Here is a 16,602-nt window from a genome sequence, read left to right on the forward strand (position 1 = left end):
CGTATGGGCCAAGTGCTTTGTGAAATTGAGAGAGCGAGAGAGAGAGAGAGGTAAGAAAGAATAGGGTTGGCCCTCCCTTAAAAAGATGGAATGTACAAACAGCCAAAGGTTTGACTTTGGTCTTCATTGTTGTATGCACAAGTTTGGAATAGAAACTCTCTTTTCTCTTCAAGAATGTTTGAATGTTCTCTTGTTTCCTTTGTAGGGTGTTTGTTTTTGCCACTCCATCCCCCTTCATTCCCCTCTTCTCTTCCCCCCTCCCTTCTCTTCTTCCATCTCCCCTTCCCCTTTCCCCTCCATGGAAACACATTGCAACAATCCAAGAGTCTTAAGAGTAACACTTGAGGATGGTTTGTGCTTGTATTGCTCCCACAAGGAGTAGTTAGTAGGAGTCACTCCCTCGAAATTCCTTCAAGATCCCCATGATACACAAGTCACCATTGGACTATACATCAAACATTTGGTACCAACAACCCTTTCACAAGAGGGCAGTATGCCCTTCAAAATCCTACTTACCACACCATGTGATGATGCCAACACTGGGAGACATTTAGACCATTGACTACAAAAATGCCTAAGGTGGTAGTCCTAAATTGATTATGTGGTATGGACATAAAGGACCTAATAGATGCTAGCCATAAAGGCCTAATGGATTTGACTTTGACTAGTAGTCGAACAACTTCAGCTAAGGGTCAAAGACGGAAGTGTTATCAAAGATGGACCAACTAGACAGTTGAGTAGGATGGACTAATAACAATTAACTTTTGAGATTTAACCTACTAGAAAATGCTTTGAACTTGGGTTCTTGAGAATTAATTGAAATAGTTAATCAAAAGAGGGATGGACATGAGATAAAATGACAAATTAGACCTGCATTATAGTAGCATCTCAGTAGGCTTATGCTTGATTCCATCGAGTCCTTGAGGAGCATCTTGGTAGCTGGTTGCAAGTATTGTATTACTTAACACACTATTCGAAAAATTTGGCCTTTTTTTCTTAATTTGGACTTTTTCTAGTGCATGTACCTACATTATAGCAGCATCTCAATAGGCTTATGCTTGATTCCACAGAGTCCTTGAGGAGCATCTTGGTAGCTGGTTGCAAGTATTGTATTACCCCGGGGGATTCACAGGGGGAAACTTATGATATCACGTGAGTGTACAATAGGGGGTTTTTTTGAAATGAGGCATAAGCTTATACATTAGGGGTGGGGGCCCTTTTTTTTTCCCCAATATTGAATTTAAGCTAGGGGGACCATGTCATATTTAAGAAGGGGGGACATATAGGTTACCTTGGGTAACTAGTCCAAACAAGTTTGATTTTGTGTATGGTTTTAAATAGTCATAAGGAAAGTAACCTAAATTTGCTTATTGTGTAATCTAAATGCTTGAGAGAGAATGTAGATTTAAGGAAAGGTGGGGACATAATGGAATTTTGGTGGTATCTTATAAGCTTAAATAGGGGTGTTTTGTCATCCTACGTGGATCTTAAATAGGGGGTTTTCTTGAAGTTCATGCACGCAGGTGATGTCCCCCTTTAATGAAGAGTGAATCCCCCGGGTGTATTACTTAACACACTATTCTAAAAAATTGGCCTTTTTTTCTTGATTTGGACTTTTTCTAATGCATGGGAGACTCATCTGTCCTCTAGATACTAGGGTCTAATAATCACTCCATCCTCTGATACTCTCAAAAGTGATCGTAGTAGAACTGGATCTTGGTGGGGAAATCCTGATCCCCTCCCTAAAGTCGTTGACGTATAGAGCTGGAGTAGAAACCATATGATATGATTGATCACATCTCGTGGGAGTAAGGGGGACGGAGCATCCAAGCTACACTAGAAGGAGGGGAGTCAGTCCATCTGAATATCCTGACTAGCAAACCATATGGATATACATGCTTACCAGGCCATGCTAGCCCCTCTCTCAAGAAGTCATCTGGATGAATCTAGTGCCAACCTTGCAAGTCTCCAGTGAGGAACAGACCAAACCTTAAGAAAAATATGTTGCTGTCTGAAAGACGGCATCAATTTATAGTGGTGTCATGGTGAACTCTACTTATGTGATCTGATGAGGGATTGAGAAAGTTTATTAAAGTCTTCAAAAGACTGAGGGTTTTGTGAGAATGAATACAATGAGATGAATGGGTGGAGCATCTAAGCGGGCATCTGCCCCCAAGATAAGGAAAGCATATTAAACATAAAACCCTGGTACAAAGTGTTTGAGCCCATGGAGAGGATGGGAGCTATAGCGTGGCATCATTGTAATGATTCTTAGTACACTATCTAACTTAAAGGAACTAAGTATAAGAGAGGCCTCGGTGATGTACGGGGCTGCAAGGGCAGAAAATCCATGATGCAATGCTAACATCAACAGTCAATATGTGTGGTCCCCTATGGCCTCCTAGCCATGGCCTTGGGTCGTACAAGGCCGCCACACCCGTTGGCCGTGTCTCTCATCTAGTGATGGATCTTTGTGTCTTGACACTTAGGGTTTCAATAGTTACCTTCTGGTGTTATTGCTCATGCAAAAAGTTGTGGACTATTTTGCTTTAAGGATCTGGCGATCTCCAATGTATAAATCTCTTGTGAATACATAATACAAAAACAAAATATATTTTCTGCCAAAAAGAAACAAAAAAAGAAGCAAGGCTACACCCCCAATGGTGGCTTCCATTTTTGTGGCATGAGGAATTTTTTGTACTTACTACTAAGCAGGCATGGACCGATGACTTAACCCCACATGTATTCCTCTTTGCAAATGTTGCTCGTGGAATGATTTTGAATCTATGAAGGCCTCTGACCCAAATATTGTGTATAACCTTCCACAACTAGATTTTCCAATGGTGGGTACCTCCTATGCACTTGTGGCATAGATGGAGGAGGTCAACAATACTTTCACAACAATCCCAGATCTAGAAGTAGTGGCCGTGATGCATTTTTTATGCCTGCTCATCATTTTGCTATAGGACATTCCTACACAAGAGCCCACCATGGAGGAAAATTGTCGACGACTTTGCTTGGAAATTGCCTTCGACATCAACACCGGCCTCAATTTCCACAAATTATGCGCCTCTATTTATGTGTCTGTTATCTTCATGGTCATCACATTCATACCTTCAAAGATATGTTTGAAACACATTTTTGGAAGCCTCTCTATCCATTTTTCCATATTTCCCAAAGGTTGTTCAATCACCACCACATCATGAATAACCCCTTCAAGTTCCACATCATGCATAGAGTACAATCCACGGATGGATTGTGAGCAAGAAGGGGTATGTTCACCACCATGGGTAAGAGTCTACACAAGTAGCCATATAATTTGCAAAAGATCTAGGCTCATGAATTTCACCAACCTACTATGGAGAGAGGTGTGGGATGAAGCGTTGGTCAAAGAAATCTTGGATTCTTATGACAAAGAAAACCATAGTGTCATTATCAACAAACACCCATGTCCACCTCAGTACACGGTTGCTGAAGAAAGCCTTCAAGCTCAAGTCATGCTACAATCTTGGGAAGCTTGTTGATGCCAAATGGTGTGACGTAGATTTCGATGGTGGTAGCTATTCATCCTCACAAGGCTACCTCATCAATAAAGCGTTTGAGAAAGCCTAAGGATGACATGTAGGTTCTTGTTTGAGTTCATCGGGCTGAAGAAGAGCATGGGCTATGTCCCATGGCAATATGTGGCGTGGATGCTTATAGTGATGGAGGAGAACTTACCTGTGGATTGGCTCACCATCTTCAAGATAGCGTTTGAATCCCAACTAAGGGTGGTATAGGGGCTAGATGCACTACAAGCTCGGCCCGCACCTCTGCATGCTGTAACACTGTCTCATGATAGGGTGGGTGCATGGCCAAACACACTCCTAGCACCAGGTGGAGTAGGCCCATCAGGGGCCCAAAATGATGAACACCCAAAAGGGGGCAAACAAGGAGACGAGTGCATGGAGGAGCAGGGGCAAGACGAGGAACAAGGACAAGGATAGTAGGGCAACATCCAACAGGATCTGAGCAATAAGGATGGCTCGAAGCAACAAACTAACAAGAGTATCAAGGAGAAGGAACATGAGCGGGAGCAGAAAGATAAGGGTGCAGGAGAGGCACAAGAAAAGACGCCGAAGCGGAACAAAAATGAAGACACCTTCGAGCAATAGAACCAGGACAACTCGGAGGGGATTAGCGAGAAGGGCACCTTTGAGGAACCAAAGGAAGGAAACCCGAAGGGGAGCAACAGAAAGGGCACCTCTATGAGCTTAGCACAACAATTTGCTAAGGGGGTAGAAGGCAATAGAACGCCCGAGCACCAGCAAGAAGAAGAGGTTGCACCCAAAGAGCAAAGGGAGACTGAAATAGCGGGCAAGGGCAATACCTTACAAAAGCCAGCCAAGCAACAAATTGAGTAGCACAGGGGTGGTACCATTCGGACCATCACCATTACCTTGCACGTGCCTCCCTCGCCTCTACGAAGCCTGCCCTTGTGTCGAACCATTTCCCCTGGATCCAATGCTAACCCAAGATTATCATCAGGATCGGGTGGGCTACCACTAAGTCCTAATGGCAATCGATCCCAAACAACACTAGGCAGCTTGGGCCTAGATAGAAGTGCTCGAAAAAGAGAATGCCTGGCTACAAGAGGCTACTCCTGAGAATGAAGGTCTCAAGGAGGAGAATGCACACCTAAAAGGCAAGCTAGAGTGGTAGGCCCAACTTCAATGACTCATTTGTCTCCTCTAGGTTCCACACCCAAACAAGCTACCTCGCTTTGATAGCCACCAAACCATGATGGCTCAAATGATTAGGCTAGTGTGCATGAGTTTTAACTACCAAGCAACCAGGTGAGCACAGTGGGGTAGCAGACTGAAGGCTGACTAAAGGCTGAGGTATCTTACAGATGAAGGCAATAGAGGGAATCATAGCCTACGCTCTCCTAATGCTCAATCTAGTAGTCCAAGTAGAGTGCAGGAGCACAACCACACAAACATACTGCAGTACAAGTTAAAATTTTGGTAGACACAAGTGATGTGGGAGTGTAGATTGAGCATATTTTGGGGGCGGAGCCCATTTTGCCGACACAGGATCTCCCTATAGCCATCCCAACTTCGGAACGAGTTTCGGGTCGAGAGGAGATGCCTATACAATATCAGGTCTATTGGTAGATGGAGGAAATGGAGTTCACTGCTCCCCTACAAACTATACATCAAGGTATCATGAGGCCAATGTGGCCTATTATATCGGTATATGACCAAGCAATAAAAGCCTTCCACCTTTTTGTTGAAGAGTGCATCAACGTCAGCATAACAGAGTGTGTGCGAGGAGCAAGTTTTTCGAGCGAGTTTTGGAGCAAGTTTTTTTTGGCAACCCACTATTTCTTATTCCACCTATTCTAGTTAGTCCTCTCCCTCCCTCTCTCTCTCTCTCTCTCTCTCTCTCTCTCTCTCTCTCTCTCTCTCTCTCTCTCTCTCTCTTGTGACATCTCTCTCAAGTATTCAAGGTTGAGTCCAACTATGTCCAACACTTGGATTGTGGGATATGCCTTTGAGGCATCTTGGGATTGTTCCTACCATATTAAAACTGCTCTCTCTCTCTCTCTCTCTCTCTCCCTCCCTCCCAACCCTATGTGTGTGTGTGTGTGTGTGTGTGTGTGTGTGTGACATCTCTCTCAACTATTCAAGGCTGAGTCCACCTAGGTTCAACACTTGGATCATGGGATATGCCTTTCAGGCATCTTGGGATTGTTCCTACCACATTAAAACTTCTCTCTCTCTCTCTCTCTCTCTCTCTCTCTCTCTCTCTCTCTCTCTCTCTCTCTCTCTCTCTCTCTCCCTCCCTCCCTCCCTCCCTCTGTGTGTGTGTGTGTGTGTGTGTGTGTGTGTGTGTGCGCGTGCGCATGTGCACGCGCGTGAGTGCATATATTTCTCTCACCCCCCCTCTCTCTCTCTGTGGTCTTTAGCAATTGTACATGGCATGTGCTTTGTAAACTCAAAGCCTTGCATTCTATTTTTGCATGATGGGTTTTGCAATCATTGGCCAATTAACAATGATGGTTTGGGTTTGTGCTCTAGTTTTGTGTAAGAAGAAGAAACCATTAAGAACAACAATACTTCTATGAAAGAAGAACAAGCAATGCATTCAAATCCATGCTAATCACACATTTTTTTGGTGAATTGAACCCAACATAACAAAGGACACAATACTCCGAATTTCTCCATGATATTGGTGTATGATACATAATTGCCCCTGGAATTATGTTCCAAGGAAAAAAGCAAATAAATAGTTTTACTACATATTTGGGGTTCTGGAATTTTCTCATGTTGCCGAAAATTACTTGCAAATTGTCATCTAAAAGCATGGGTTAGTGTATGAACATGTTCGCATTGGCATCCCCCAAACACGCGGAGGTACACAAAATACAAATGCTTGCATGCAAGGAATGCCTTCCCCTCCATCACTCGATCCATGAAATCTTGACAACTACATGATGGGTTCTTGGCAACGTTGACATTATAACTTTCCCCCGTCACTCTAGAGTTTTCAATATTTATCTTGAAAACTTCATGTTTCAAGGCTTTCAATACTGTGTGGTCCGTTACTGTTGCTTCTAGAGCAAGGGTGGAATTGAGACTCCCGGTTGATATCTTGGCGCAGATGCATTCAAATGACACTCTATCGATGCCTTGTGTAGAACAAATCCTCCTGTCTCTAGGGAGTTTATCTCATTCTTAGTGAGATTTGTTCCACAAGCTACTGGCCATACTTGCAGAACTTTGGCCGGGGAATTTTCGATCGACGAGCATATATTCCAGGTATGGTCCACATGGTCATTGCAGAACCACATGTATTGCCTTCACGAGCCCGCTTGATTGCTTGGTTTCCCTTGCGAGGTGGACCACTCAATCATCCCCCAAAAGGATGGAGCTGGCACTCCTACTGCTGTGTTCTTGATATTTTTCTTACACTTCCCCTATCGTGCCCCTAGCCATCCTTGACATTGCACTCTGTTGCGTGGTGGAATCCTTCTAATTGCCCATACGGTATTGTGAACTTCAATCTCCACCACCTTCTCCAGAGATGTGTTGACCGTCATGGGCTCCCTTTCCACTTGTTCCGCTGCGCTTTCAAAGTTGAGTTGTCTTGCTCCTTTCTTGCGAGGCTAGTTTGTTGCCACAAATTCTGTCCTGTGAGTGGCATTTTCCTCCTTTGTTGTCACCTTATTGATGCTTTTATGCTTACGAGCCACTATTATGTTATAGCCCCTAAATTCAGGCTCTTGATGCATAGGAGTGCCACTTATGACACCCTTCACCATCCTCGACGTTGCTACAGGGATTTTCCCTTGCTGAGTTTGCCTCGCAAGGTTCTTTGCACTAGGGCCAGTACCATGGTACTTCCCTCCAATGAATGCATGTCTCTTGGTGCTTTGCAACAATGCATTGGCCAAGTCACTGACACATGCATTGTATAGATTCAATGTCCCCTTGAATCCTTGGCAGCCAGCCAACTTGCATGTACATGCTTAGCAACATTTGTCGTGGGCACATGCGATATGTCCTCCGCGTCCTATAAAGAGTGAAGTACAGTGAGTGGTTCATTTGCAAAATTTGGTGGGAAAATAAAATTTTGTATTTGTGAATGGATACACCAACAAAGTGCTTCTGCCAACGTGGATATCAAACATGCCACCAGCTCAGCCAACAATCCATCACAGGGATGTTCAAATCCGAAACCTTCCTTGTGGCCCACCAAGCCCAAATGTACCTTTGTTGTGTGGTTGCATCCTCTTCTGTTGATGCACACCTCCACAATCCGCACAGGCATTTGTGCTCATCTTGGAAGCTCCTTTGCACGTACTAGGAGGTGTGTATCTATAGGCTTTGCTCCCAATGGAAAAGGCAAGTCCTTTCATGGCCATGCATCATGTTCTCTCGTCCATTATTGAAGACTGTTCGTACTGCCCTCTAGTTCGCGCTAGCCTCATCTGCCATGAAGCCTTTAAAGTCTGTAGTGGGGTGCCCACACTTCTCCATGACATCATTTAGCTTCAACCAGAAAATGATCCGAGCCTCAATGTCCTCTTTCATCTCGCACACGGCAATAGTCATCGACTCTTAGACGTTGCATCATACAACTAAAGTTAGGCATAAGCATTATCCTTTCAGTGCTTGGAGGGAATGTAGGAATACTAGCATTTGCCTTACCTCGGATCATATACGTGAGCAGCCATCGTTGTCCACCCACATATGTGATGTACATGGTCTTGAAACATATCCAGTTATTTCGTAGATCTCCACCACCAGTGCAGCACATGCGGTTCACTAGATCTAACCTCGAAGCAAGCCCTGTTGTCAACATCTTGAAGATAAAGCATCTGCTTTCATAATTGACTGCTTGACTAGGGAAGAGGCTCCCATGGAAAAATTTGTAAGCACATCTTTTGCTTCAGCTTTAGGAGTCTGGACTCCATGCCTTCATCACTTTAGGCGCGAGCACAACGTACCATATGCTTGAACCTGAGCCAGGTTGTCCATTCGACTATGCATTGTGTTGCTTCTAAGAATGCAAAGAAAACACATTTGCGTGTAGTTGCCATTGGGTTGGCCCTGTATGGTTTACCTGTGCCTTTGGACAAGAGGCTCCAACTCCTCAAGCATTGCCATCAACTTTGCCATGGCCCATCATCGACAAGCTCTTGAAGCATACGTGTCGACTCCTGAAGTTGGCTGACCCTGCACTAGGGGCAAGATGACCTACAAGTAAGTGAATTGTGGGGATTACATGTGGAATGACAACGATTAGATGACAAGCTTGTGTACGAAGTGATTGTTTATTGAAACCACTTTCGGTTTGCAGGATTGTCACCACTCTGGATTGGGGGATGAAGCCCCCGAGGGCAATCAATGAGGAGAGGTTGTATAGCCTCGCAATGTTAGGGTTGACCGAAGATGATAAAGTAAGGTCTATGGAAGCTTTGGCAAGCGACGACAAGGGGATGCGTGTCATGATGGGCATTCTTGAGCGTATGCTTTAGCACACCCTAAACCCATTGTGAATAGGCTGCTTTGCTTTTGAATCATGTTGTCATTGATTAATTGATGAACACTTGTTTTGGGTGCTTTTTTGTAGATGGAAGTGTGGTTTTCAGGACAAGGCTGAGATGGGAGACACTGTGGTCCAAAATGCATGAAGCTGGACTCCACATTTTATGGCACTGGAGAAATTTCTACTCAATTGAGTGTGACAAGAATAAGTTCTTTAGACACACGCAAGAAACTAAGTGCAAACACAAGGAGCACCTCTTCATGCATGTCCATAAAAATTTCATGCCCGGTACTGCCTTGACAGCCCAGGAAGGCGCAAAGCTAGCAAGCTGGAGGCATGTGTATTGTATGCTTTCATGACACACATTTATTTTTGAAATGTATATGTGTTTCATAGTGGAGAGACTAACCTAGCGGGCTCAGCCTTTTGGAAGTGCCAGTTTCATGTCCACAAAAGTGGCGAACCGGGCCGTGAGCCATTTGCTAGGCGAGTGCGAAGATTGGGCCACAATAAATGATCCGGATGCATCAATGTATGAGGAGTTCTAGTTGGATCAAAAGTGGCTAGAGGAAGTGTACAAGAAGTGCCCACTATTCTTGGATTACCTTGAAGGGGAGCACCCATGAGAGGAGAAAGAAATGTACATGATGTACAACAAACTAAGGGGGCACAAAGAACTACAGAAGCCTGCAATGACAGTATGTACAAACTCAAGTGTCCCCCAAAAGATTTCTCTTCCTGGGTTATTTTATGTACTTACAAAGGACTCTACACTACAAGAAAGTGAAGCAAGCAAGGTCGGGGCGCTTGCATCTACTATAGTGGGCAAGAAAGTGGTTGAAAGAACGAGGGGGCAAAAAAAAAGATTGACAGGCCAGATAAACCCAATAGACTTGGACAGTCCCACACCTAAAGGTACGAGACAATGTATTAGCGAGGTATTAGCTTCTGTAGAAATGGAGCTACTGGTTGCACAAGTTGGAAGCACCGGAATAGGAGCTGCAAGGGGAAAAGCTCAATGTGGAGATCAAGGTGAGGAGGAGCTTCGTGTGGTAGAATTCCTAGACACTGCACAAGGTAGGCTCTTGATGAATTACTGACACAAAGTAGTCAAGTGGGACCGCTGCCAGTTGGCCCTCAATCCACCAGTGCAAGTGGAGGTACAACTACGTCCACACATCCAAGCCAAACACGTAAGTAGCATGCTCCTTTGTTTTTTTATTATTGTCCTAAACAACATTCTAAAACATAATTTTCATTAGCTGCTGTGGCCACAACTGCAAACATACAAGCATCAGGTGGGTGCAAAGAGAACGAGGACCTGCCAAGAGAGTGCGAACAATCCACTTGTAAGTACCGTCTAGAAGCAACAAGATCCATGCAAATCAATAATCCATTGTTGAGGCACTTGTAATTGTGAGTTTCTTGATTTGCCAATTGCCCAAGCCTACACTATTATGCTAAAATTTTGCAGGAGCTTGAGAAGCTTATTAGTAATCTTGTTATCGAGGCAATAACAATGCAAAATCATGTACAAGAACTATGTAAGGATACATGCACTAAACCTGCTAGGAGTGGGTGATCAAGTCCAATGCTAAACTACAAATTTTGCAATGGCACTAGACATCACCGAGTCTCATGAAGATCCAATGGCCAATGCAGGGATGGTGAATTGGCTTACCAACCCTGAGTGGCCTCCAATCAACATCAGCTCACTATAGCTGTGGCCACCTCAAGGGCGATAAAATTTTAAAGACCAGTAGCCAACCTCCCCTCCCCAGACCTCTATGACAGATGACACTGGCCCTTCTCATCCAATTCACCCACGTCCCTCACTCCGAAGAAGGTACCATCATCATTGACGATTGCAATGGCTTCAACCCACAAGCATCAATGTTTGAGCACCTATTGGTCGTTGCAAATCCGTGAGGACATGGCTAAGGGTAGCCAAGGCAAAATGTTAGCCCTCGGGTTAGGCTAATGTGGAGCCATGGTTGAAGTGCAATCATCGAGTGCTGACCTTGAAAGGGATGAAGTCCTGACAAGTACCATTTTGCAGCAAAGGTGCAGACCAATTAGTAGTTTGTGGCATGATGCGTCGACTGTGTCTGGACTTAGAAGTCAGTTTTGTTAGGTAAATGATACGATTGTAACAAGCAGAGAAGAGAACAAGAGAGCAATGTGCCAAGTTCTTTTCCTCTAACCTGAGCTTGCTAGGATAGAGAGTGATGAGTGTTCATTGCAAGTTGAAGCGGCTTGGTTGCACTTAGATCCACATAAGTTGATTCAATACCAATTGATTCCGTTATTGTTGTCCATACACTTGTTTGTATTAATGAATTGGTTAGTATTCTTTAAGTGTGTGTATAACTTGCTATTCTCCCATCACCATACAATTCTCCTGTGACAACTAACCCTGAACTCCGAGTGCTGGATTGGGTTAACACCGCACACCTTTTCCAAGCTAGTCACGTGTGAGGGAACCAAACCGTCCCACACAAACCCAAGGTCTTTGAATTTCAAGCATAGGAGTGGCCATGGATATATCGCTTATAAAATTCAGGTTGGGTTAAAGATATGCTAGAAAAAGGAACCTAGAAATGAGAGCTTACACAAGGCCAAAGCATCCATATCTCAAGAATTAGAGCTTGCTATACCATTACAAAGCTAAGAAGGGTAGGAAGGAATTTGAAACAAATCTATTGGAAGAAACATTAGTCTAAAATTGGGTATTAAGAAAATGTACCTTGATTTCAAACAATAGAGAAAAGCTAGAGGACTTCGTACGGAAAAGTTTTGCATTGTGGTTTCCCCCTCATCAAGATGGAAAAAATTATGTCAACCAAGCCATATCCAGCCAGTCACCGTAGCAACGCACGAGTTCGCACTATACTTGTGAGGTGCTTGTTAAATGGCTACAAACTATTAATTAAATGCATTGCAAGAGGTTAATATGATAAGTGTGTATTTATCGAGGCGTGTGTGCTCGCACACACACATATGTATGTATGTATGTATGTATAGGAAGTGATGAGGGAGGGCTCGTGTGAGGAAAGGGCTGAAGAGAGAGGAAAGGAGAATGAAGGACAGAGCAAGGTCTCTGCACAATGAGGGAAAGGAGGGATTATTTCAAGGGATAAGCTGCAGACTTGGCATAATTTTTGACCTTACTTTTAGGTTAATCACATTCGGCTAGGTTTACTTATTGTAATAATTGAGAGGCACAGGGGTAAAAGACTAATTAATAAGGACTTTCCAATTTTTTAAACATGAGGGGTTACATACTAATGGGATCCTTTGCATTGACCCATTGAATATGTGCTACCAAACAATGATAAAACTTTACTCACATCTTACCTCCACAAATACACATAAGTTTGTGCTTAGAACCCCTTACAAACCCAAAGTTTATGCTTTTTAAAGAGTAAGGGGAGACTTTTTCTTTCATATCAAGACTCTCTCTCTCTCTCTCTCTCTCTCTCACACACACACACACACACACAACAAAGGAAGAGATATACATTTTCTAAAAATATAAGGAATAAGTGAAGTCTCTTTCAGCTTTGACTAGGCATGGTGGAGCATTAGAATGTGCAAAACAACGCTCAAATGTACGCAACGACTCATTGTCATGAAACCCATAAGCTCGTGTAAATGACATGAGGGACAGCTTATATATTTTAAAATGCTTAGTGTTTTTATTTGCGTTCTTACCAACGTAGTTTACCACCATAAAAGGGTGAGAACAAGCCAAATAGAAATGTGACCATGAGTCAAACAAGATCCTCACGAGCTGGCTGTGGAGCCCTTAGGAAGAGATCATCCACAAGAGTTTGAAGGCGATCCTCTGAGCTCCCTCCAGCAGCTTTTCTCGATGCATCTCTCAGTTTGGCCACCTTTGCCTTCATTTCCTCTGCAGTTTGCCCTTCCATCAGCTCTCGGACTGACCTCTCTACCTCCCTTCTGTTCGTCTTGTTTTCCTCGTCCCTCCTTATCTTCCACTCATTGGCTATCATCCAGCAGTTTGTTATCTGGTCGAGTGATTGCGGCCATCCCAACAATGGTACCCCCCTGCTTATGCTTTCCAACGTAGAGTTCCGCGAGAAGAACCCTGGCACCGCTGGATGTGCCAGGACTGAAGCTTGCGGCGTCCAGCTGATAACCTTCCCTTGATTCTTTGTTAGCTGCGCAAATCCTTCCGGTAACGCTTCTGACGCATCCGTCACATCTGATTCGAGGCCGAGAACTGAACCTGGTCTAATCGCCCAAAGAAAACGTCGCTCGCTAGCTCTAAGGCCGAAAGCGATCTCTTGGACTTGTTCGATCGAGAGGTTGGTCACACTCCCGAAGGAAATGTATAGAACTGATGAGTTGGGTTGCATGTCTAACCACTGTGCACACTCATCTTCTTTCCACAGACTCGTCCCAACGTCAGCGTCCGGAGAAATTTCGTCCTGAAGAAAAGCCGACGGTAACAAAGGACCCATCACCTTGAATTTTTGTAGAGCTTTGTCTAGCTCCTCCAAAGAGTTTCCAATCACACAGAATGCTTCATCGATATTCCCAAACTGCTCTTCGATCCAGTTTTTAAGCCATAGCAGGCCAGAAGTTCCAAAACAACTTTCAAACGGGAGATACGCAGGATGCACCGGTGAGACGCCTGGAATACAAGTGACAAGATCCATCGGCATTTTGGGTCCAAAAGCCTTAACTGCACCGGCAATGGATCAGGCAGCAGGGGTCAAACCTTAGACACAAATGTACTCTTTGCTTTACTTTAGATTGCAAATGGGAACTGATTGTATACCGGTGCCTTCGAAAGGGTTGAAGCCATTCGAGGTCAGTTCGCCGGCATGATGATAAATCGTGAAAACTGCAGCAGACTGTGGCCAAAACAGGACTCGAGGATCTTAAGTTTGTTGGTCACCTCTCGCACCCTCGACAAGAAGCAATCGCCGATGAAGCAAGTGATTGGGGGGGAGTCAGGGAGAAGTCGCTGGAGCACGTCCTCAAGCGCTCCTCCAATCTCTTCGATAGCGGGTCCGAGGTAACCGGCGGCAATATCTCTGTTGCAGTGAGGAGGCAAGCTATCCGGAATTCCCACTAAACGAATATCGGGTTAAAGATCATGAAGTTGAGAGATAAGGGCGAGGTGGTGATCAATGAGGATGAGGGTAACATGAATTCCACGAGAGGCCAATTTCTTGGCGAGGATCATGAAGGGGTTGACGTGGCCTTGAGCTGGGTATGGGAAGAGGACTGCATGCGGTTTGGCCAGGGAAGCCATGGAAAGGAAGAAGGTGGAGTTGCTGATCAAGCTTCTTTAAAATGTCATAATTTGTACACTTTATTGTAAGATCCGCAACTTCCAATCTAGAAGAAGGTGGAAGAGGACAAAAGTAAAGCCAACGTTTTTGGCCTGCCTTAGGGGAAGGCTTTAGTGGGTTTCACACCCCTCCACGAACACGTGAACCCCAAAACCCGCATCCCCAAGCTGAATAATAAGATACCCCAGCCATCCACGATCCTATTCACAAGATGTAGACATCTTTGGTTTAGATAATAAATGGAGTACCTTTGTTACATCAATGAGGGTAAGCCAATTCGTAAGGTCATGAGAGTGGCTTTTGTGGGCTATGTATTCGAATCCCAGTTGTGCATGCAAATTGGTTTGGTGGTCACCCGAAATTCTTGTTTGCCTATCCATGAATCAGATTTCACGTAATTTTTTTAGACAGGGTAGGCGGACTAGTATAAAGAGGAGAATGCGTGGGCATGCATTATTGGAGGACACACCATCTATCGATTTGCGAGCAAATGGGTGTGAAACCCCCCATAGTAAAGGGTTGCTTTGTTTTTTAAAGGGAAAATTATGTTTTAAATTAAGTTATTATTCACCTCTCTTTGGATTGGTTGTCCCAGGTTTGGCAGCATGTAATGGTGATTCTCCGTCCTGTTCTTCACACATTTTTAGCATGTTCTTGATAATGGTGATTTTCTACGGTGATTTTGCTCCTCGAACATGTGGAATCCATACTGTGATATGTTGCAATAATTGTGAAGAGAAAATTTAGCATATCAGGTGCGGTGATTCCATCGGGTGTGGTTTTGTTATTGGAGAGAAAATTGTGGATAGTATTCCCAATGATTGCAGTGATGGAACATCTGTGTTGGAGTTGAAGGTATTGTTGGCCTATAAATTGCACGGTTCATGGACCCTGCGAATCGCGTACTCTCTCTAGAGTCTTTTTTATCTGCATGTTTTTGTAGTTTATAACAGTCATGGTAGACGATCAAGCTTCCCATGACTCGATGGATACCCAAAGTTCAAACTTCAAAACAGGTGAGATCCTTGAGATTCCCCCAATATTCTCCCTTTGTGACTTCTTGTTTTCATATTCATGCTTCCTTCTTTTCTAATGAGCATGTTCTTTTCCTCAAAGCTCGCCAATAAATGTGCCAAAGACTTCGACAAATACATCGATTAGGCTAGTTCCACCATCAGAAGGTATCAGTTTTCCTTTGGTTGTATTTTTATTGAGATGCCGTGTCAAATGATGGGCCATGCAGACCTTGGCGAGTTAATCATAAACATGTAACATAGACAATTAGTGCACATAGGGGTGTTTTTTCAATAGGACTACTTACATGTTGTTTACATGCATGAGGGGACTTATTAAATAGCAACTTAATGTAGTTTATATATGTAGGTTTAAGGAGGGGTATCTAGATTTTAAGTTTGAAAATTTTATACATGTGAGAGGGGTTTCATCAATTACATGAGAATATATAAAAATAAAAGAATATGGTGATTGCAAAAAAGATAGAGCACTATGCTGCCTTTATAAATACTGCAACCTCTTCCATAAACTCACCCCTTCCCCAAACACCAGACACCATAGACCCCCTCAAACCTGTAAGTCTTCATCCCATACAAGTTCAAGCAAAACACATCACCCAAAAGTGATCTTGCTGATGGTAATGGCAGATTGATCCTCTCAGACTATAAAATTTCTACATGTACTTCATTACCAAACTCAACTGCACAGATAGACCCAGTTCCAAGATCAAGTACATGAATATATAATTTCCTATTTTCAGTATTTATATCCACTCATCAAACTCAACATCTGTACAAAGACTCACATCCAGAGAATTTTTCTTCTGGGAGGTCTTCCATTGCTGGTAACACAACACCCTGCCACTCTTCATCATTTACATACAACAATAGGTGCCACACACCTTGTGCTTCAAAGTTGAGGATTTCTTCAAACTGAAAGTTCTAGCTGAACCACACTATATCATACTGTGATTCTACCTCTAAACAAAAATACATTGTTTTGTTTTTTTCATCTCCTCTACTTACTCCTCTACTAGTGTCCTACTATCTCCTTCCACAATAAATATCTACAGAATCAAACCCCACATTCAAATCACTCCGATATGATATCTACACTCTAATCTTAAAAAAATATATATTCTGGTATCATATCTATCTCATAAAATAGATCTCTCGGCCACTGGCTCCTGGGAAACTCCAATCCTGCAGCTACCTCATCTGTTATT

At 43.6% G+C, this 16,602-nt stretch overlaps 1 protein-coding gene across 1 annotated transcript; it reads right to left on the bottom strand.

Annotated features, from left to right (window-relative positions):
• Positions 1-12,809: 12,809 nt before the first annotated feature.
• LOC147901778 (7-deoxyloganetin glucosyltransferase-like) lies at positions 12,810-13,727 on the bottom strand. Its single transcript, XM_087374368.1, has one exon. It carries the CDS (start codon positions 13,725-13,727, stop codon positions 12,810-12,812), a length of 918 nt encoding a protein of 305 aa, XP_087230494.1.
• Between the last annotated feature and the right edge of the window lie 2,875 nt (positions 13,728-16,602).

This window comes from Dipteris shenzhenensis, chromosome 5 (assembly GCF_047967505.1).
Source record: "Dipteris shenzhenensis isolate YYH24624 ecotype China chromosome 5, Dip_SZ_1.0, whole genome shotgun sequence".
In the NCBI taxonomy this organism is placed as follows: domain Eukaryota; kingdom Viridiplantae; phylum Streptophyta; class Polypodiopsida; order Gleicheniales; family Dipteridaceae; genus Dipteris; species Dipteris shenzhenensis.

Coding starts and splice junctions, on each gene's coding strand:
- LOC147901778 (XM_087374368.1), bottom strand. CDS start 13,727: ATGCCGATGGATCTTGTCACTTGTATTCCAGGCGTCTCACCGGTGCAT.